The 24,381-nt window shown below is 40.9% G+C and overlaps 1 protein-coding gene across 3 annotated transcripts in view; it reads right to left on the bottom strand.

The window, feature by feature from the left end:
* The window catches only part of MORN1 (MORN repeat containing 1), a 123,062-nt gene that overhangs the window by 2,434 nt on the left and 96,247 nt on the right, over nucleotides 1–24,381 (bottom strand). For 2 of the 3 annotated variants that reach the window (XM_067566745.1, XM_067566748.1), the window contains one exon: nucleotides 14,601–14,653. In XM_067566745.1, coding sequence (XP_067422846.1) covers nucleotides 14,601–14,653 — 53 coding nt within the window. Of the gene's footprint in view, nucleotides 1–13,152; nucleotides 13,211–14,600; nucleotides 14,654–24,381 lie in introns of all 3 variants that reach the window. The other variant, XM_067566746.1, reaches the window with a different exon arrangement.

The following is a 24,381-nucleotide window of genomic DNA, read 5'->3' as shown; positions in this document are numbered from 1 at the left end:
GCAGACACCTCTGGGCAGAGTGTGCCAGTAACCTGGAGAACCTACCCACAGCACAAAGTGCAGTAATGAGAGAACTGGGATAGGAAGAGGGGAAATTTTGACCCAGGACAAGGTCTTTAGGATCTCTAATGTCTACAATGAGTAAACAAGACCCATGGCTGAAAGTTTCTTTAAAAAGAATAACACAAAGTAACTGCATGGAAGTCAATTTATCCACCTCCAAAGAATGAAAGGTTGAGTTGACCCTGTAATCAACAAGTATGATGTCTTTTGTGTATTATGAAAAGCAATACCTGGAAATCCATGAAAGTCAAACTAGATGTTATGTACTGAAAATAATTTAAAATGAGTATCGCTTTCTTTTACAGACTGTGGGACTAGAATGGTGACGCATTTGGGAAAGAAATGTTTGTCAGCTACTATGTATTTTGTTTGTCAGCTGGGAAGGAAAGGGACTCTCCATATACAGACTAATCAGGGTATGACCTTACAGTCCTTTCACATGCAAATCTCCCACTGATTTCAACGGAGATCCACACATGGAGCAAAACAATACAGAATTTTCAGGGCCAGTTACAGCAGCTGCTTCTGTGATGTAGACACTTATCTTCAGGCATTATGGCCACCAACTCATTTCACACAGGCCACTACCAACCTGGGCTGGATTCCAAATGACAATTTGGAGGTCGCACGCTCCATATCCTGTTACTAAGTCTCTGGGCCATGAAGTTGTGATAAGTAAAGATTTTTAAAGCACTGTATTTGTACAAGCAAACACATCCAGGATATCCAGGTTATATTCTAAAGAATGTCATATTCTGATTGACACTAAAGGCCCTCTCCTCTTTTCCCATCTGCAATGTGTATCTTCACTTCTCTCTTTTCTTCACTGTATGTGAAAGAGGCACTAGATAGCAGGAACCAAGTAAAGTGTATTTGTCCTGTGTCTTGTGGAAAATCTAGCTGGTCTATTTCTGCTCTGTTACATTCCTATGACCAACTAGAGGTTTGATTTTAAACATTTCTGTGCTACTTATAGTATGTGCCTGGAACTACTAGACCAACAAAGCTGGCAGTTGTTGCTAGTGGTGACCATGTATTCCAGTGAGGTAGACAGCAGTGCTGCCTGATTATCTAACTTTTTAACTTTAATTGCAATATTTTGGAACTCTAAATAAAAACGATAGTCTTATATTAAATCATTTCTCTAAAACATTAAGAAGGGGATCCATGACTCCATGGGTCCTTAAGAAGTCCAATAATTATTTTTGGATGTTGTAATCGAATATGGCATAGAGTCACTTAGTTAGAAATTAATTTCTTTACCCAGTTACCATGAGGTTTGCCTATAACTAGGAGTATCTGGGGGGTTGGTACAGCCATCCTTATCATTTTGTTTACTTCAAGTCCAAAATGTAGACTAACAACATTAGAGGGCCTAGGATAAACTGTTAATAGCTCTCTCTCTACCTCATCCTGCTGCTGCCTATACAACTACCAGATTCTCAGACACGAAAGTCAGACGAGGCTGTACAAGCCATTAAGGACTGTCAGTGTTTGCATGTTACAGTAATAGAATTATCCAGGATTAGTTAATATAATTAAAATGCATCAAAGGAGGCTTGCCTTTGATACTTTACTGTGCAAAAAATACACTTTAGAATGAAACCATGGATGCACGCAAGAAGCATACTGACGATAGGAGAAAGGAAGAAAAAATGCTTGACAGAGTTTGGAACATAATAATATTGAAGACCTACAGTTATAATTGCAATCATCTATTAATGATTAAAAATATTATTCTGAACTAACATTTGGGCTGAGTTTGGTAAGTTCTAGAGCTCATTGAAAGTGAAGGCCTGGCACGTACCTTGCAGAGATTCTGACCCAGGCCTTCACCCTTCACCCTGCCTGTGGTGGCTCCCTTCTCCTTGGATTTACCTTGGAGACGCCAGCATTTGCAAGACGTTGCTGCCCACTTTCTCAAAAGTACCAAGAAGTCTGATCCACATCACCGCTCATCCTCAGACAACTCCCCTGGATCCCCATTCACAGGCTCACTGAGAGCAATTCCGGGCCTCAGGGCAGAACAGTCAATGGCCCCCTAGAAAAGGATGGCTGAGGTCCAAGTGGGCTTCACCAGAACTTTTTACTTATTTATTATGTGCTATGCAGGTTCCCAGGCAGTGGAGGAGGTGGTATCTGTTACTCAGCTTCCCGGGTCCCTTGGACTCCCCAGAGAGATGACTGATGAACCCGGGTAGCTGAGTAGCAGATACCACCTCCTCGGCCTGCCCGGGAACCTGCATGGTGCATAATAAATAAGCTTGGCTCAGGGGAGGGGTGGAGAGCGCGAGGGGTGGGGGCCTCGGTGGAAAGCAGAGGTATGGAGGAAAGGAAGATACGTATCTATCCTCCCATCCACTCGGGCCCTTTTAAATTGCCAGGCTCCTGGGCAATTGCTCCTCCTTCTTCCCTCCCCCTACCCCTCCCCCCCCCATTGGTGGGCCTGCCTATTCATTTTAGGATACAATTCAATACTGCTTTTCTTTTCAGCATTCTCCATAGATTTTGCTCCTGCTTGCCTTAAAGACTCCACCTCTTTCTCTTTTGCCTCCGTAGTCCATCAGGTCATCTAGCACAACACCTCTTTGAGCCTTAAGACAACCACTCTTCTTTTAGTGAGACAGCCTAACTCTGGAGCTACTGCCATCTAGAACAACCTTCCCATATAACACTGCCTTATAGACACAATAGGCCTGAGTCTCATTTAGGGCCTTGAAGTGGGCTGAAATGTAATGCCACAGCAGTTTTAAGGGGCCTCAGTGTAAATGAGAATCAGGCCCAATCTATTTTCAAATCTTAACTGAAAACTTCTCTTTTATCACTTGCCTATATCTCTGAATTTCTCCCCCCTTCTGCTAGTATTTAACTTTGCATTATTTAACTTTTTTTTTTTTTTTTTTTTTTTTTTTACACATTTTGGGAGACACTTTGCATTAAAAACGCCATACAAAATGAAGTGCTGTGCTGTATAATTGGGATTAATAACAGTGATAAAATTGGTGTATGCTTTTAAAGCAGTCACCAAGGTACTGTGTAAACAGAGGGTAACTCCAGCTGCCATTTAAACAGTTGTTTTGGCTTAGATAAGGAACAAATAAAAGACTTTCAGGAAAGAAAGTTATTTGCCCCTTTTATTGCCTGCAAAATGCCTGGAGAGTTTCAAAGCAACAGGAACCATTATAAAAGTGAGTGGGAAATAAAATAAAAACGTTTTGTTGCCTTAGAAACAGTCCTATTCTCCTTACTTTTCCTTTGTGACATATTAGCCTTCTGTATGTTTTGGCACCAGAAAACTTATTAAAACTAGGTGTGTGTGTGTGTGTGTGTGTGTGTGTGTGTGTGTGTGTGGGGGGGGGGGGGGGGAGAGCTGGGGGAGAGCAGGGGGGTGGTTTGTTCCTTTTGCAGAGACTGGGAATTTTCTCTGCATATTGAAACTTATATCTATAGGAATGGGTTACACTGTAAAAAAGGAGCAAGAAAACAGAACTAAGCTTCTTAAATATTCAATTTAATTCTGTGTATTCTGTGTACAGCAATTAATCCTGAAAATTTCCTACCATGGGAGAGTGTAAAGACTCCAGTGGTGTTTTCTGGCTGCAGATGCAACAAGCTCCTATTGATATCCATGGAAATGGTGTGCTTGTCCATATCAAAAGCCAGAATATGACTCCAAATGTATTCTTGCAAAATAGAACAAAGCCTATTGGGACTGTGGACAATGAATTTTTCTCTGTCCAGGCAAATCTTTCTCTAGGGTATGAGAGCTGTAAAATAAGTTTAAATTGGTTTTTGGACCAGTAAGCAGACAAAACTTTATATGTATAACATATCCAAATAGACTGTGTACACAAAGTAATAGCATAATGCAATTTATTTAAACTGGTGAGAAAATGGCCAGACACTGTGAAAGAAATGGAATTTTGACTGAGATTAGATAACTGATTTTATAAATGCATGTTAATTTATTACTGCATTGTTCACAATGCAGTTTATGTAGTATTCTGTTTAAACAACACCAGGATTAAAATTGCTTGGTGCTTTATTAAACTGAATGTATTAACATGAAGGTTGTCTGAAAGCACAGCCAACAGACCTGGCATGGAAAGAAAATTGCAATAATAATGATTTTATATTTAGATAGTGACTTTTATAGTGAAGGATCTCAAAGCACTTTACAAACTATATAAAGGCCATACAAATCACAGCTGATATAAAGCCACTTTTGGTGTGAAGTACAGAACTGCACAATAATTTAGGACTAGAAGTGAAGGACACTGCATGAAATTGAAATTACAGGGGGAATTTAGGTAGGCAGGATGTTATTACTGAAGTTGGAATGTGGCCAGGACACCTGGGTTAACACCCTACTCTTGGAAGAAGTGCTGTGAGACTTTTACTAATCTAGACTAAAGCAACATTTAAAAACAAAAATGGGGCAACTGAGCACCTCAGCTATAGTTTTATTTGTCTCTTTTAGTGCTGCATCTTAGCTTGGAAAGAATTATATAGTCACAACACAGAAAGCTGGGAGAGATACCTTTTCAACCCAATCCCCAGAAAGAAGTATAAAATACAGCACAGCATCATGCAGCAACAGAACACAGCATTTAAAGTGTATTCTTCTAACACTCAGAACTACAGTGTGATCCTGCATCAAGTGCACACAGATTTCACATTACCTGGAACGAAACGTTCTTTGACACAAAATGTCAGGATGATTGTAGAAGGGGAGAGGCAGACCAGCTGAAAGTCTCTGGGTAAAGGGAAAATATAGGGGTGGTATCATGATAGGAGTCTTCTACTGACCACCAAATCAGGACAAGGAGGTGCTTGAGGCATTTTTGGAACAAACAATAAATATCCAACAGGGAGAAATTGGTTTAGAATATGAAGGTGGAAAACAATTTGGGTGAAAATGATCATGAAATGATAGTTTTCATGATTATAAGGAAAGGAAGGAGTGAGAGCAACAGAATAAGGACAATAGACCAAAAAAAAAAAAAAACCTAACAAACTTATAGAATGGGTAGCTAAGGTCCTATGGGAAGAAAATCTAAGGGATGAAGGAGTTCAGGAGAGCTGGCAAATTCTCAAAGAAACAATATTGAAGGCACAACTGCAAACTATCCCAATGTAAAGGAAAGATAGGAAGAATAGGAGCTCCTAGGGGATAACAAGGTTAAAAGAAATAGTCAGCATGAATATTTTAAGCCAGATCCAAATATACTGCTCCCTGCTGCCATGTCATGGAACTCAGAATCAGAGCCCAACATGCAGAGATATGGTTTCAAGGCAAAATACAAAAAGAAACAAACACACCAACATACCCTCTCCCTTGCCTTTTAATTCAGTGTGAAGTTCAGCTGTAAGGGTGAAGGCCCAACAGTCAAGCTTGACCCACCATATATTCAGGAGCACGAGCTCCTGATATTTTAGTTGCTTATGATGCTGGATCTGATTCCTTTGTAATGCATTTTTCTTATCCTTTCCCTTATAGAATAATTCACATTTAACACCAAAATGCGAGGCACTTAGGCATTTACGTTAATAAAGAGGGTTAAACTGTACCTAGCCCTGCACAGTCACACTGGGGAGCTGGAGAGCTCAGGAGACTTACTCCATATGCCAGTGTAGGCTCATAGGTGTCATGCTGAACACTGTCACAAGCGCTCCCTGACAGACAGAGTGGCTGGCTAGAGTGCCAGCAGCACTCCAGGGACCTCAAGAGGTGTGGCCAACTAGGCTGCACATGGTCAGGCCATACTTTAAGAGCCTGCTACTTGCTGTGGAGGAAGAATTCATCTTTGCTAGTTTCTTGAGAACCCATAAGAGCCGCTGCTAAATAAACTCCATCTTTCAGTGTCAGGGGAGACAGAATGACTTGAACCTGCGCTGACTGCTACAGCTCTACCCTCTTCTTCAACATTCTCATTGAAGGAAAAAACAGGATGTGGCCCTTTAACATGAATGTAGGGAAGGAAAGAAACTTGGGTATTCTTTTAATTTTGACAGTATATCTTATAAAGTACACAAATATTAAATATTCCCCTAAATGCAACAGCTCCACATTCAAATAATCTGCACCACAGCTTGTTTCTAAAATATATATTTTTTAAATTCACTGAGGATGTGATAGCCTTTGAAACATTGTACACATAACAAGTACTAACATTTTACATGTTGAAGGATTGCCCTAATGCATTAGAAAAGATCTCTCATGCACGGAACAATCTTTAAATATTTAAAATTATACCTGAAAGCATGTTTTGTGTCCTCTCAGGATCAAGTATAAAGCTGTGATCCCACAAAGATGTGCTTAACTTTATGCCCCCATTGACTACAATAGGGCTAGTCACAGTGCATAAAGTTAAGTATGTTCATAAGCTTTTATAGGATCATGGCTTAAGATTGCACCAGCATTGCCAGTTGTTTTTTGTTTATTTAAACACATTTGTGCCTTTAGCTAACATTCCTGCTAGAGCCACATTGTTTGAAATTCAGCTCTCATTAATTGAAACTAAGAGGCATAACAAAATTTCTGGGGAATTATTAGCGTGTGTTGGGGCCAGCCTCCTCCTTCTCATACACTGGTATTAGAATTGCATGCTATTTCCATGTGCATAACTATCAGGACAATGTTATTTTCAAAAATTGTCCTCTTTTTCTTGGTGTGGTATTAATTGTGAATGCATAACAGTGGGCACTGGACCACTAGAATACATTTTTCCATGGTTAAGGAAACCCTTAGATCCAATGTGATTTCTTCAAGATATTCCTTCCAATTTGCAAATTTCATTATTTCCCTTTTATTGCTTACATACACACATATTATATTCCTTTTACTCTCTCCTTTTTCAGCAAAAAAATTCTGCCCATAAAAGGTCTCAAATATGTTCTCAGTGCAGAGTCGGAGGAACAAAGCTGTGTACTTAGATGTACTCCAAGCACCAAGGCTGAGGGGAAAGGAATCCTCTACTCCAAGCCACATAACAATGTATCCACCATCCCTTCCTGTCCCCATCACTGTTCCAGAGTTCAGGAAGTCCCAGGAGATCACTGATCCAGAGTTTCCAAAAGGGACGCTATTCCCCTTTGCTAGGTTCTGCCATTCGGGCCCCACAGGATTGTACCAGTTCCAGTACTGTCATGTCCTCTGTGATCATGGGCAAAGAAGAGCAGGTTTAGCCCTATAAAATCATTAAAGTAAGAACTGTTTCTCCACAGACTTCCCCACAAACCTCAGTTCAAATGTACTGAAATCTAACAGCTATGTGATGGGGTGTTCACCCCACACTTGCCCGGAAAGAGTTAATATGGATTGAGAAGGGGGCTAATTAAACCTGCAGGTCATAGCTGAGGACAGTCAAGTGGCTACCATGAAGGAGCCCAGCTGATGAGGAATGAACTGGACTGGATTTATAATGGCAGAAAATCGGCAGTAGGGGAAGTGATGGGAAATGGGTTGCAGTGACTCCCAGGGAGAAGGGTTTGGGGCTACACAGAGAATTAGTCTGCAGTTGCTCCCTGGGGAATGGAGGCAAGCGCAAGATGGTAAGGAAAGGGCTCTGGGAAAGGCACCAAGATCCAGAAGGGAACAAACCTGATTGGAATCTAGAGTACAGGACAGGCCCGGATGCCTCTGCCAGCCACTGAGGGAGTGGCACTATGAAACAGTGAATTGGAAGACTGGCTAGGATTGCTGAAGGAAGACCTGGGAACCCTGGAAGAAGAAAACAGGGATAGTGACCTGGCCGAAGGGCCAAGTCACGAAGAGGAGGCTGCAGTATGAAGAGCAAGAGAGGGGCTGCAAACTTGGGAGAGATGGCATGCAACTGCTTGAGTGCGTGTCAACTGCACAAAGCTAATCCCCAGAACAGCCAGGAGGAGGTGTAATTCCAGCGGTGAGTGGTGCACCCCATCACAAGCCAAGATGCAATGTCAGAATTTGCAGACTATATGCAGAATCTTATGGTAGGTATTATTAAACCAATAGTTAAAATTTTGTCATGGGTATTTTTAGTAAAAGTCAGTCAGGGACAGGTCACAGGCAATAAACAAAAATTCACAGAAGCCCATGACCTGTCCTTGACTTTTACTAAAAATACCGGCCGGGGGGGAGGAGGGGAAACGCACTAACAGTCTGGGATACTGGCTGCTGTTCCAGCCCTGCTGCAACTCATGTGGCGGGGGCAAACCCGTGGCTGCTTCAGCCCCATCCCACTGCTGGGCAGCTGCTCAGTGGCATACCGAGGGATGGGGGAGCACGCTGACCCGACCCTTCCGCCCCCACACTGGGCACAAGGAGGGAGCCGCGGGGATTCCGGCCGCATAGGGGCCAGGTAGGCCCCACCACCGAGTGGGCCAGGAGCATCTTCCTGGCCCGTCGCTCCCGCTCACCATGAGAGAGGCTGGGTCAACACGGCCACCGGGGATGTCAGCGTGGGACAGCTCCGAGGAGGGCCTGGCCAGCGTCCCCTCAGGCCAGTGCATGGTAGTGTGGCCCCCTTGGTACACCACTGCCACTGCAACTACCACCCCCACAGTGGGGGGAGTGGAGGAGAGCAGGAAACAGACCCGCAGACACCCCCTACCCCGCTGCCACCGACGGGACCCAAGTTACACCATTGCAGCTGCTCTAGCCCTGCCACTCTGGCATGGGCTGAAGCCAAAGAAGTCACAGAGTTTCATTAAATCCATGACATCTGTGACCAAACTGTATTGTTACCAAAAGTTGTCTAATGTTTTAATTCTGTGACCTATTTAGGTAAAGATATCCCTATGGCATCACTCTACCCAGCACCCATATCTCTCGTGGCTTGGTTCTCAAGAATTTAATTCTGTGGAGCACTGGAAATGATATTGTGGGCCACAGTTTAAGAAGACGCACATTTTTAACAGTGAAGGTCGTTCACCAACTATTGGACAAGTTACCTAAGGTTGTGGTTGATTTTCCATCACTTGAAGTCTTTAAACCCAGCTTAAATAGAAGTTACAAGCTTGGTGAAATTCTCTGGCCTTTGATAGGCAGATGGTCAGATTTGATGATCATAATGGTCCCTTAAATAGAAGCTACAAGCTTGGTGAAATTCTCTGGCCTTTGATAGGCAGATGGTGAGATTTGATGATCATAATGGTCCCTTTTGGGCTTAAAAACCTATGAATTCATCAATCTATGAAAGTTTTTTTGTATACAAATCTTCCCCTCCTTTATTTCCCCTGCCATCTGTTCTAAAAAATACAATGACATTTAAATCAGGGGAAAAGGAATACAATATCAAATTTCTTGATCTGGAATTTGATTTCTCTAAAGGAACTAGCACTGCAAAGTAATACAGTAAAAAATGCCTTGCTACTTTTAAAAACCCACCTAAACATGGTGTAGGAAAATGCAGCAGGCAGTGCAGTCTGTAGTATCATGCTCCATTAGCTCCATCCATTTGAATGGAATTCTATATAGGATTTATATATGTTGGTGCAGGTTTTCTTGAAAACAATGTCAAGAAAGGTCATTTCTATGTTGTGGAGTTGTTTCTTGACAACAGCGAGGCACAAAGCCCTGGAATAAATACGTATACCCTGGATGTATAAAAAGTATGCATTTGCTATCTTAGCAATTTTTGTCTTTCAGATCTCTTTACATTTTACTGTTTATCCATTCTTGGAATGAAATTATTATTTTCACAATGCATCAGTTCAGAACATTCCATGGTAGACAGATCACTCTATAAGGATTAAGCCAGCTGCCTGGCACACCTTTCCTTATTCAAATAAGATTTTCTACCAGAGAAAAACAAGTTGGTTTTTTCTTTTCGCCATGTGATGTAATTGGTTTGATACTCAGACCTGTGCGTTGTCATGCTAAAATCTTTAAACAGCACAAGAAGCCTATTCTTGAGGTACTGTCAAATGATCCCTGAATAGACCGCACTAGGGGCTTTGTGGGGAAGGGCGCTCACAGTTGCTTTCAGCTGCAGCTTTCTGAAGAGTAATTCAAATCAGCTCTGGGAAAGTGTTCTGCACAAGTCTTAAAATAAAAGATACAGTATTTTTGTAATAAACCCCAAATCCAAGAAGATTGCTAATTATCAGTAGAGGACTGATCAAAACTTTCTTATAAACTAGAGCCTAAGACACTTGATTTTATTTTTACTTTAAAATATATCAATCGTTTATTTTAAGTTGTCTAATTAAAATTTTCTTTAGATTTTTACTAAAGAAAATCTGAAGCAATGAATTTTTATTTAAGCCCTGCTTCCTGAACATCTTACCAAGAGATCCTCTTTATTAGAAGTACTAGATCAACTTCTCCTCTCTACTACGTCAGTGTAATTGCAGAGTAGTTCCACTGCAGTCAACCGAGCAGAAAATTTGACCCATAGCAGCATTTAAACTACAAACAAGGGTGAGTATGATCAATGGGGGAATTTGGCTTAAAAATCAACTGCACAGCCTGGCCCAAAAGGTGTTGTTTCAATTACAGAATATCAGACACTTTCATTCATTCCATGTAACAAAGCAGTGGCATACCTTGGGTCTTTGGTGCCCAAGGGCCAAAACTGGTATTTGTGCCTCCCCCACCCAATCGGTGGCAGCAGCAGCTGCAGGGGGGTCTGTTTCCCACTTTTCCTCACCCCTCCACTGGGGGGGGCAGCCAGTGCGGCAGCAGTGGCGTACCGAGAGGGCTATCCCCACCGTGCACCAGCCTGCAGGGGCAGGAAGTGCCAGCTGGCTCCTTGGAGGAGGAGCCGCCCCCCGCTGACATTCCTGGCAGCTGTTCCACTCCCCGCTGGAGGGGCCAGGTCGGGAGTGACAGTGGTTAGGCAGATGCCCCCTGGCTGCCCAGCAGTGGGGACCTACCTGGCCCCTGAGTGGCTGGGATCCTCGCGGCTCTCTTCTTGCACCCAGCATGAGGGGCAGAGGAGTTGGACGCGGAGGGCTGGGTCAGTGCGGCCACCGGGGATGTGAGCAGGGGGAGGCAGTTCCTCTGGGGAGGGCCCAGCCGGCGCCCCCCCCCCAGGCTGGCATCCGGGAACATGGCCCCCTCCGACCCCCCCCTCAGTACACCACTGCAACAAAATCTTTTGTTTCTCTAGCTATGTCTTCACTACAGCATTAAGTTATCTACAGTAAAATTAACTCTTCTTGAGTTAGCCTAGCTTGAGTGACAGCGGCCACACTGTGAAATAACTTTTGAGCTGAAGAGCGTGACTGGATTACTGCTCAGTGATTGTGTCTGTAGCTGATGAGTTGCATGGTAGCCTATGCCTCTTGACAGGCCAGCCAATTCAAGACAAAAAAGCACCATACTTGAGGTAAGAGGTTTTGTTTGTTGAAAGGCCTTGAATTAGGGACAACACTTGAGTTATGACTTGAGTTAACTTTGCAGTAAAGAGAAATCCTCTATATTTGAAGGAACACTTTCTCCCATAGAAGCAGCATCAACAATACAACACCATGTACTATTTTTTAAATGGAGTGCTTGTATTAAAGTAGGGAATAAGTGGTATATGGAAATAAAATCATACAATTCACTTTAGGCACCTGGCAGTTTTGCCATGTGGGTTTCTAATTAATATATATAATGGTCAAACTTTAGATCTTCACTAATAAAAATGTATGGGAATCTAATTAACAGCCTATATTTGAGTTAATAGTGATAGTCTTTGTCATCTCTAGCTTCAATGACTGCAATGTACCCTTGAAGACCATTCAGAAACTTCTGTTAGTGCAGAATGCATCAACTGGCCTGCTTAGAGTAGCTAACTGCTGTAAGAATGGCATATGTGGACACCCTGGGCATTGTCCTACTTCCTCACTGGATACAATGCCCAGGGGAGAGCGAAGGGAACCTGGCTACGTAAGAGCCTGGATGAAATCCTAGTTTGACCTGTGTCAATGGCAAGGATTCCATCTATCCCTATGCAAACTTTTGTGGCAGCTTAGATTAGATCTTGCTGACAACCCCTGAGGTTGAAAGGTAGGGTATCCTCAATGGAGAGTCTTTGGCTGTGGAACTCACTCCACCTGGTGGTGCACCAGAGAGACCAAGTTATTTTGGTCTTGTGCATGGCTCATCTTTTTAACCAAACCTTTCTTTGACCAGATAAAACTATAAAGGCACTTTCTTCTTCTATTTGTTTTTCCTGCTTTTTGGGGTGGGAGTGGGCAGGTGGCTCATAAGGAGAGGGTTAGTTCTGCTGTAAACTGTGTGCAGTTATACATGAATATTTTCCTTCCATATGTGATGTTCCAGATGCCATAAAGATGGGCATGATATTTATTACTAAATTAAAGAAATAAGACAGTCTCAGTAGTTTTAGGGATATACCAGCAATGCTCAGGAGTCTACTTTAGAGCACTCAAGCTTTTATGCACAATATTTTTGTGGCCAGTCACATAGATTTCAGTGGAGCTATTCTTACAAGTAAAGTTAAGCACATGAAATAGTGTTTGCAGGATCAGTCTCAAAGAGCCCAGTCCTGGTGAGTGCCAAGTGCTCTGAACTCCTTTTGATATCAGACCAGGTCAGTGTGGGTCCCAAACTCAAACAGTGAGTTTCTCCAGACCAGCCTCCTGTACTGAAAGCAATTCCATTTGCTACTGATTTTTGAGCTTTAAAAACATCAGTGCAAAGAACAGGATAGCTGCACACAGACAAAAAAGGACTGTAATCAGGCCATAATGGTACAGACACAAATATTTTCAAACTATGAAGAAGTAAAGCTGAATGGAATTTATGAATGAATTATTGCAGCTCCCCAAGAAATCACTTCAAAACCACCATTAATAATATACCTTTCTTTACAAAGAATTATTCTCAGTTTATAAAGACAGGCCTTGTAACCTCCTTCATCTGTAATAGAGCCTGCAACAATTACAATAAGCTATTAAAGTATCTACAAATTAGGCTTCTTATGTGATTCTCTCTCTCTTTTCGATGGACATTTTTTGGGATCATAAATAACAGTAAAATTATCATAAAAGCTAATACTACTGTACTTAAAGAAAATTATGTAAAGGTTTATGAATTTTGCAGCCATTAATAGACATAAGTTAATGGGCCATACACTCTCCAGAATATGATACCTGATATTTTTCCACCAATGAAACTTCCATAGATGCAAAAACCTTCAGAGGTCACCAACTTTAAAAAATGAAAAGAAAAGTTATAGCTCTATAGTAATGAGTATAAAAATGAAATAGACACATGAAAGCAAATATTGCAAATGACAATGATCCATTGAGTAGACCAGTCAAATTAGGGTATGCAATCTGTCGTTTTAACAGAGTCAATAAAGTCAGAATTCGAATATGCAAGATCAATCAGATAAGTTTTGAAACAGCTATTCTTTTTGTGTATATTTTTTGTGCACAGAGGGACCATTATGATCATCAAGTCTGACATGGTGTAATTGAGCTAGAGGATAATTTAGACAGATATCCAATCCAGGTTTAAAGATTCCAGGTGATGGAGAATTACCACATCCCTTGGCAATCTGTTCCAATGGTTAATTACCTTCACTGTTAAAAATGCACATCTTTGATAACAGAACAGTAGTTAATAAAAATTGGTCTTCTATTTCATCACTGTTGAGTTCCTGTGCTCAACACAGGACTGCAAAAATATCTTCCTCTTTCAGCAGAAGAGTGAGAGTTCCATGATAACAGCAATATTTTTGGTAAACAATCACAAGAATAGCTTTTATAAATGGATACGATATCAAATACTTGATTTTTAAAATGAAAAATGTAACAATCTTTGGTGTATGAAAAAACTCTCTCTCACCCCTTCTAGTCCAGTAGGACATTTGATCAATCTCTTCCTTCAAATCAGGAGGTCATAATATGCTGCCTCCCCCATCCAGCCTTACCAACACACCTTGGACATGAAGGACCAACTCCATGGTGGGTGTAAATAGGCATAGCTCCATTGATTAAACTCAGCTACATTGATTTACATCAGCTGAGGATCTGGCCCCAAGAGGAGGACCTGAGATCATGAGATAGCAGAATACATTGCTTCTTCTACTTAGGCATGGTTGAAAGAGCAAGAATCTATTTAGTGCAGGTTTCTTGGTCTATTGCCATACCTCCACAAAAGTAAAGTAAGTTCCTACTGTGAGAGCTCTCTTCCATATGTGATTCTGTTTATCTTTTGGTGTCACTGAGAGTGTGAGGTTAAAAGGCTTCCATGAATTTGCTTATAACCAGATCCAAGATAAATCATAATTGTTATGGAGGACACCAAACAAACAGTGATTTAACAACAAGAGAATTATGATTCACTTCAGAGGAACCTAAAACTATTATCATTTTGTGATAGACAAGCTGTTGAAGAAATCCTATGTTTTGAAACAAAGGCCTACGAAATTAGGACTAGACTGTCACTTAATGGTCTTGAAAATGTAATAAAAACAATTGGTCATGATCATCATCATGATTTAGTTATTTTGATCCTGATATTACACTGCTACTCAGTTTCCAAAAGACTTCACTTGAGGGGTATGATAATGCAGACAGCTAGAAATCCTTACCTGGCAACACCCTAGAGTCCTTCATGGAATGCTGATCCTGTTTTGACTTGTACCTGCAGAACACAGGAAAAAAGCATAGCTATCACAACACTTCTACTGATAATGATACTCATAGAAATTAGAACTGGAGAACTACCATTACAAGATAAGACAGTACAGAACTGTCTTCTACAATATATTTTTTATTGCTTTATCCAATTTCTAACCTTTCTGTAGCATATCTCCTAGCAGCATGTAAAACAGACAGCCAGGTAACTCATCTTGAGTATCTTCACATATAATGTGATCAGAAAATCCATCAATCAAACTTACATTTCTGAATCATTTTTCAAGAAGACACTTCAAGACTTGGGAAAAATAAGAACATTAAAAGAAAGCAAAAGCCCTAGATTTAATACAATTAGCCTTGCATACTCTTTCTGGCCTGAGTATCATGGCAGTGTTGGATAGAGGAAATCAGAAGCAAAGGTGGGCTTTACAGGTCCAATCCTGCTCTCTTTGAAACAATTACCAAAACTTCCATTAACTTCAGTAATGAAGGATCAAACCCCATATGCTCATGTGCATGCTGATTTTCAGAATGCTTTTACCACTTTACAGCTATCTCATAGCAGAGCTAATACCAGATACACGTGAACCTTTCAGTTTGTATTTGTTGATACATTTAAGTTTTACTTTGTGCATTTTGCAGGTTAGCTTTAAAAATGGAGGATGAAGGCGTCTGAGCCTGATTCTCTACTCTCCCCCGAGGGTATAAATGGATACAACCATTTACACCCATGCAAAGTACCCAAATTGCATAGGTGTAAATGACTGCACAAGGTTCAAGGCAATGGAGAATCAGACCCACAGAGCCAGACACTCAATTTGTGCAAACAGGTGTAGCTCCATTGAAATCAATGGAGCTACATTGATTTACACCATCTAATGAGCTGGCTCATGTGTGCAAATGTATGTGGATCTTTATACCCCAATTCAGTACTGCAATTATGCACATGCTTAATTTTAAGCATACAGCCCCAGATTGAGGAAAGTATCCCTATTCAGGAAAGCACACAAGATAATGTTTAATGTTAAGCGGGTGTGTAAATCCTTGTAAGCTGGTGGCACCGTCCGTCCGGGGCATCACGACCCTTCCTCAGGCCCAGGCTCTGAGGAAGGCCATAGCATCTCCCTTTAGGGGGAATAAGCAGTGCCCATTCACAAGTCTTTAGTCGCAGCCGGGCAGGCTGACAAGCAGTCTGATGCCCCTGCTTAGCCCTCAGGCAGGGCAGGGAAGGCAGGCAAAGCAGTCTGATGCCCCCGGCCCGCAAGCTGGGCAGGGCTGGTTGGGTAGTCAGCAGCCCCTGGCCTTCCCACAGGTGGGGCTTGTACACTAGTCTGTGGCCCCCAGCCTTGCAGGCAGGCAGGGCCAGTAGAGCTCGGAATCGTCTGTCTGCAAATGCAGAGAATAGCACTCCCTCCCGGGGTGGTTAGGAAAGAAGGGAAGGGGGACGCAGACCCACCCGCTTCCACTGCGTCCCAGCCCAGGGCCCAAGCAGTGGCAAAGCAGTTTGCCACTGAATCAGCAGGGCTCCAGCCACAACACGCTGATGGGGTTTAGCCCCTGACTCAGCCACTTGCTAGCCGGCTGTCCCTGGGCCACTTCCTCCCCCGGTCCCTCGGTAGCTGTATGCCTCAGTTTCCCTCTGGGTCGCTGGGGCATACTGCGAGCGGCAGGCCCACAAGTCCCTCCCCATCGACCGGTGGCAGGTCCAGGAACTCCTCTGCATCATCAGCAGAGGGCAGCTCCTCCAGGTCCCAGGGGTTCCTCCAGTCCACAGGGTTCCCTCAGCTCCCGGGGTCCCCCAGCATCAGGCAGCTCCTCCAGGTCAGGGCTGGCCTCAGGGGGTATTTCCCACCCAGGAGTCTCCGGTGATTCGTTCCAGCTACTAGGGCCTGGCAGCTCCACCCAATCACTAGGGCTTGGCAGCCCTGTCCAATCGCTAGGGCCCGGCAATCTGGGCAGGTTTTGGATGCTCCGCTCGGTGGGCCAGGAGCTACAAACAGCATCGGGGTCGGGCCTAGGCTGCACCTCCAGGAAGACATGTCTGACTCCAGCAGCAGCTTCCTCCCTACTGAGCTTCTAGGCCGTCCTTTTATACTTCCCCTTCCTGCTTTGGCTCCGCCCCTCTGTTGCCAGGCAGTTTGGCCTGTAGGGCCCCGTTTTCCCCAGCAGGGGCGTCACGACCCTTCCTTGGGCCCAGGCTCTGAGGAAGGCCATAGCGCCTTTCTACAATCCTGTATTGAAGTCAATGAGACTATTCATGTACTTAAGTAAAGCATATAATTTCGTGCTTTATTAAATCAGAGCCCTAACAGGCAGTCTGTACATGGACATGCTACATGTTGAAAAGAGAACAAATTGGAGTAACATGATGAAAAGACTTAGAACTAGCAACTAATTTAGACCCTGATTCAGCAAAACACTTAAGCACATTTAAGTCACACTTAAGTCAATGGGACTTTTCCTTGCTGAATAGAGATGAACTTAAATATGTGCTTAAGTTAAAGAATCAGGGCCTTAGTTACTGACTTTCCTACCAACTGCAAAAGTTGGAGAGCAGTAACTAGAAGATTTGTAGCAAAGCACTGCAATAGTGAAGAAGACAAAAGTTTCATTAACTAACCTAAAAAGTACAGCTCTCCTCCAGGCTAAATTATGTAACCAGAAGTAGCACATTTAAATATGTGATTAATGTCAACTTCCAAACAAAGCTCTGAATCCACACCAGCTCAAGAATCCTCTAAAAACAAGCTGTCACCAAAAGCAAGATCCTCCAGAGAGACCTAAGATCTCTGCTTTGGAAATCTATCAATAGTTTATCAGTGTTAAATGTCAGAATATATGAAAGAAAGCGTGAATAAGGGGTCAGATTAACAATACAAAAATACCCCCATTTCTTTCTATTAGTCTGGACAATTTGTCTTTCTGCTTTTGGGGAACTCTTCAAATAACATATATTTTGGCAATGCTTATTCCTATAGCTAAAAGGAAATCTTTTATTTTTTTTGTCCATATTGCTCTTACATCATTTATATAGCAACAAAAATGCAAAGTAAAGTAAGACAATTCTTCAAAATATCAGCCTGACTAACAGGTCCTGCATGGATCACAAGTGTAATATATGACCCTGCAGCTACAAAACTATCTACCTTAAAATGCTAAATAGGTTATTCACATTCTAGGGAGTATACTATATTACTGTCTTTGTGCATAGGGAGTTATAAGCATTAAAATCCATCAACAATTATGGTTAACTCTGAAAAACTGTTTTTAGGTTATAGTTATGTTTATTTAATATTTTCTATATTTCTCGCTACTGTTTTTTCCAACACTAGTGACATTTGCATAAAAAGATCTTTGCTTCTTCAGAGTTTATGTGCTGCTAGTTCCCCACCAGAAGTCATTAAGGCCCTAGTTCAGCATTGCACTTAAGAATATGCATAACTTAAAGCATTTGAGTAATGCCATTCCTATTCAGCAAAGTACTTAAGTATGTGCTTAAGTCCCATTAAAGTCCATTAATCCCTTTGCAGTGAAGTAATATTAAATTCAGCAGGATGCTGGATTTGAAGGATCAAATGTATGTTCTGGCATGGCAAATCCTGTTGTTTATCATAATACAGTATCAAGCTACATACTGTAGCCTTGGGACTGATCTAGCATTATATAAGATAGTATTGGTGCCTTTAAAAAATTTCAACTCCAGATGCCACTGCTTCAGTGATTTCAGATGGTGAACTAGCTGTCATAAACAAGTTAAATTTGAAATTGTTCGTTATGTAGTAAGGTTATTCTACTGAAAATGATAACTAAAAAAATCTAGACATTGTACCTTTAAGATACTTAGCTATTCAAACTTTGTATGTACAATTTTCATGATAAAAAATTAAAGACAAAAGATGAAAACTGCTTTATTTTAAATGGAAAAAAGGCCCCAGATATATCCCAAGAGTCAAGTTAAAGATTCAGAAGTCAGGGCTAGGAGGGGAAAGGAAGATAAATAATTTAGCACTAAGAATAACTAAAGCCTGTCAGTCTGCCAACTTTAAGAGAAATAAAAGGGTTTACAAGAATCCTAAGAGTTTTTACAGAACCCCTAGGGCTTTGAAAAAATAAACCCTGTACAAGAAAAGAGTTCAAAAGTATTGTGCATAAGTAGATTTTAAAGGCACTGATTAAAATATGAAAACAATGATATGTATGGATTCCATTAGCTCAAAATTAGGCTGTTCCTTTGGTGTTTTATTTTCCCTGCTGTAATTGTATACTGCAGCATCAACATGATTGTCTCTTTAATAGATGCATCTGCTTGTGAGGGGCCAAGGAGAATGTGCTTATTTGGCCAAAATGCACTAGCCTATCATTTCAAGTGACATGTTAAAGCCTTTCTGGCATTACAATGTACTGGCATTCAGTAATACACACATCCTCACTCCGTTCAGGCAACCCATACTTTCATGTTCTAAAAGCAAAGAAACATCAATTACAGCTGCCTTTGAGTTGAATGAATAATTTTTATGTACTGCAGTGTCAATTTGCATGGTTTAATATACCACAACTATGGAAATAAAAACTTTAAGATGCCTCCTCCACTAGCTCTTCTGTTTGGGCAGCTCAGTGTGATTTTCTTCCACTTGAGAATGTTTTTTGACTCAGGCTAGTATGGCAATATCAATAAATATTGAGGTCCTTTGAACTGCATTAAAATACGAGTTAAATAAGAAAACCTACAGATACATGAAGATTTTTTTTTTAATTCTGCCATCTCAGGGCTGTATTTTTTTTCAAATCAAGATGCAACCTTGTACTTTGTTGCTCAGACAATGTTAAATGTAAAGACAGAGTTTCAGAGGAAAGTCAAGTTCATGTTTAAGCCATAAAACTCTTTTGAATTGAATTGATTATAGTGATCATTCTATCACTTTAATGTCATCTCAGCTGGCATGTATTAAAAAGACATGCATGTGACATAATACTGGAGCAGAGTGAAAGAGCCTGTTAGCAATAGAAACCTATTTCTTTAATTAGAACTGGATTATCATTCCCTCTTTGTTTGTTAGAACTTTAAAACTGTAGTAATGCATTGCATACAGCACGGTAAAAGTATTAGAAAGAGCCATCAAGTTTAGTTAAAAACAACTTCATAATTAATCATTCAGGCATGGGAGAACTGTACACATGAACAATGGACATAGGAGAGAATGGACAAATCTCTTGCAGCCCTCACTCATTCACTCACTGTTGAGGTTGAGAAGAGCTTCTCTAAGGGGAATGCTTTTTCTCTTTGTGGACTCTCCCATAAGCAAAAGCTTGGATAGAAGGGATGGGGTTATTTCTGCTTCAGGTCCAGTCCTATGTCTTGAGTTAGGTGATACAGAACTCTTTTTTCACTAAACTTGCACTCATTTTTAAATGAGTTCACTTTGGCCACACACACACACTCATTTGGTGTTAATTTTCCTACTGCAAGCAACTCAGTGGTACTAGCCCAAATGTTTGCTTAAAGTGAATGTCTGAGTCACATCTGGCAGGTATTTGCTGACCCTGAATTTTAAATTCAGCTATGCAAGAATTGGTGCTGAGAGTGCTTCTGCCTGAGAGAGCAGAAGCTAAGTTACATGATTTATCTGGCCATTCATAACTACCCATCACAATTCAAGCAGACAAGTGTTAACAATCAATCTACAGAAATTTAAATAATTTCAGAAAAATTTTATGAATGTTTCAACTAGCAAATACATGTAAGAATCACAATCTGCTCCCAGATTTTCCATGAACAGACAAAGAGGCAGAGTTTGTCTGATGCATTACTCATTGCAAACTGTGTCCCATCTAGCAGGATTCCCTGTTGGTGTGCAGAAACATAAAGGCAAAAGATTAAACCTGTGAAACCTCTTATAGGCAGGATGACGTCTTTGGAAAACACCAATAACAGAATCAATAGAATCTTTTCCCAAAGATGAGAACTAGTTGTACAGATAACCGGCCTAATTCTCATCTCACTTACACAGAGATAAACCAGGTGAAACTCCATGGATGTCAGTGGAGTCACTCCTCACAAATGCAAGTTTTCTTGGGAAACTTCTGAGGCCCATTCCTTTTGGAAACTGGACTCATTCGCTTCCATCACTTCTCCTGCAGAGAAGCAACCATATCACTAAATTCTGCAGAACTGCAGAGTGTATCAGCATAGTCCTATTCTATTAGTGTCATCAATTCACATTCTGAGAATCAAAAAAGGCTTTGATATGTGGATTTGAACATGTACAGAGCTGGGCAGTTATTTTAAGTTAATCTTCTATTCCTTTGCCTAAATTATCCCAAGATGACAATGTGATTCTGAATAGCTTTGTTTTTATTTCTTTTGAAATAGACACAGTTTGAATATTCTGGGTTAAATTTTGGTAAGCATTCTGCATGTACACATACAAATCACATCAACAAATGATAAGGTGGATTTTATGCATCTATCTCCCAAAATTGTTGTGAAAGTGTACTTCTTTGATGTCCAGCTGGAACTACTATTGGAAACTTGTCTAGCATCAGGGATTTCCCATTAAAGCCAGGTTGGTTTTCTCACCATTTGTTACTCCATGGTAATCCAACTAATGCTAAGACTGCTAAATTTGCTGTTCTTCTTAGAATATTTCAATTTCAGTGTAGAATCAACTTCAAATGAAATCATCAGCAGGTTTAAGTCCATCTTAAATACTTGTCCTCCAGTGCTTTAATATTACGGCCAATTGCCAAAATGTACATTATTTCTGCATTTGCATTTGCACAGTTATGTCATTGTATTTGCTATGTAATTTAATGGCAATATTTATATCTGAATAATAATTAAAAAACAGTAAAAGAGAGTGATAAGAAATCACCAACAGAAATTATAGTTAAATCTTCCTGCTGAATGGAGAGCTAGCTCTGTGACTTAAGAATATGTGTGGAAGGGAAGCAATTGTCTTTGCTGCTGTTACTAGGAAAAAAACATTTCAAAGTGTTGTGTAGTAGTTACTATGCATACACAATTATTTTTACTTGTTAATGACATATATATGCACTTCACTAAAAATGTATCCCTAAAATCTATTGGCAGCTTTTGACCCAGAAACTACTAACTGCTTTTTTTTTGTTTGTTTGTTTGGAAACCTCTGTGGGACTGCCTGGTTCAGTTTGAATTTATTTAGGACAAGCCTTCTTGGAGCCTAATAAGTGCTACAGATCAGGTTCTCAGTTTGTGACCATAGGCAGGTGTTTTTCTGATGCTTTTCAAACACACACTCGGTTCCCAAAGGGCTCTTCATCATTTCAACCTATCCTTTCGGTGTTTTAATTTCAAGCATGATCTTAATTATCACTGCTATGCAAAAAAAACCCAAAAAACTCTGCTGACTAGACAGGGCTGACTTTGGCCTGCTAAGGTGCTTTATCAGGAGAGATGTAAAACAGAATAATTTGAATACTGGCAGATTGTCAATACTTAACCATTTTCCAAATACTGTCTCCTGCTGAAAATGTCATGCAGCAAATACTGCAAAAGCTGCTATTAATTCATAAAGCAGTTATCCACTATGATATGGGAGCAAATTGAAAGGTGATAAAGATTCACTGTTAACTTTTGTTGGAACTGAATCTGAATGACAAACAAACAAGCAAGCTGACCACACATCTTGACTTATGCAGATAAGACTGCACAAATTGGTGCAGGCTATTGAGCTACATCACTACCCCAACACGTATCTTCATGCCTCCAGCTTCCACCCTGGACACATTACATGATCCATTGTCTACAGCCAAGCCTTAAGATACAATCGGATTTGCTCCGATCCCTCAGACAGAGACAAACACCTACAGGATCTCTATAAAACATTCTTAAAACTACAATACCCACCTGGAGAAGTGAAGAAACAAATTGACAGAGCCAGACGGGTACCCAGAAGTCACCTACTACAGGACAGACCCAACAAAGGAAACGACAGAACACCACTGGTCATCACCTACAGTCCCCAGTTAAAATCTCTCCAACACGTCATTAAAGATCTACAACCTATCCTAGCAGATGATCTTTCTCTCGCTCAGGCAGTGGGCAGCAGACCCATCCTGGTTTACAGACAGCCCCCCAACCTGAAGCAAATACTCACCAGCAACCATACACCCTACAAAAAATCCAATCCAGGAACCTATCCCTGCAACAAACCCCATTGCCAACTCTGCCCACACATCGACTCTAGTGACAGCATCACTGGTCCTAACCACATCAATCACACCATAAGGGGCTCATTCACCTGCACATCCACTAATGTTATATATGCCATCATGTGCCAGCAATGCCCCTCTGCCATGTACATTGGCCAAACTGGACTATCACTTCGCAAAAGGATAAATGGACACAAATCAGACATAAAAAATAATAACATCCATAAACCAGTCGGAGAACACTTCAATCTCCCAGGGCACTCTGTCACTGACCTGAAAGCTGCTGAACTTCTCCAAAAACACTTCAGAGAGACTTCAGAACAGACTTCAGAGAGAAACTGCTGAGTTAGAAGTTATCTGCAAACTTGACACATTCAAACTGGGTTTAAACAGGGATTTGGAATGGCTATCTCATTACAAGAAGTAATTTGCTCTGATGACCCATTCTCACTTCCTACTCAATGGTTGTCATTAAGCCTCAAGTACCCGGCTTCCCCATTGTTATCTATGCTCTTGGATATGTAAATGTTGCCTTCTATATATTTTCTCTGTTTCCTATTTTGCTGTATCATTTCTACCAACTGCATCTGAGGAAGTGAGCTGAGGCTCACGAAAGCTTATGCCTACTGAAATTAAAATTGTTAGTCTTTAAAGTGCTACAGAACTCAAGTTGTTTTTGCTGTATACAGACTAACATGACTACCGCTCTGAAATCACTACCCTTGTGGAACCTTTTGAAGGATGGAAACAATTTTACTCTCTTAGACAATTCATAATTTTAACATTAATTTTCCCTGGGTTTTTCATTGTAGATAACATATACTTTCAACTTCAGGAATGTAGAGAGTCAATATATTGCCAATTTCTTAGCTGAATCCACCATTTTTATTTGTATCTCTTAAAAAAATCCAGATTGAATGATTATTTATAACCATAGTTTGCTGCCTTCCTAGATTACTTAAATTCTTTGCTACAGTATGTAACCTTTAGGATGTACTTAAACTGCTGGCTACAAATAAACTCTAACAGTATCTCATCATCTATTAATAAAAATAACTTAATTGGACTGCTATTAGATATTTAATTGCTTTCACAAGGTTTGTACAGTACTTGCCTATAATGCTTTGAATAATATTGCCTTAACTCGTATGAGTAAACTATCAATTCCCTTACGACAACAGACAAAAATCTGCATTCCACTTTTAAATTTTCCCGTGGTGCAAATTAAATCTTTCAGGGGGCAGGTTTTTATTTTATTATGACCTCTCTCTCTCTGGCACTCCAAGTCATCACAGATGATGGCTACTGAAACATTTAGGATACATTTTCAACTTTGTGTGCAGGGAACAAGAGTTGTGCAAACAATTCCCTGCACACTGGTTTGAAAATGTAACCCTTAGACCTGTATAAATGCAGATTTGATTGGCTCGGACTATTCTCATAGTAGCTACGTTCCTGCTTTAACTAGACTCAATAGGCCAGATCCTCCGCTATTATCAATCAGCATGACTCCACTGACTTCAATAGGGCTATGCTGATTTA

Source organism: Emydura macquarii, unplaced genomic scaffold, assembly GCF_026122565.2.
Source record: "Emydura macquarii macquarii isolate MOO-44397 ecotype Brisbane River unplaced genomic scaffold, CSIRO-AGI_Emac_v2 contig_2768, whole genome shotgun sequence".
Classification (NCBI taxonomy): Eukaryota; Metazoa; Chordata; order Testudines; family Chelidae; genus Emydura; species Emydura macquarii.
The sequence above is the reverse complement of the archived record's forward strand: the minus strand, read 5'-3'. Positions and strand labels throughout refer to the sequence as shown.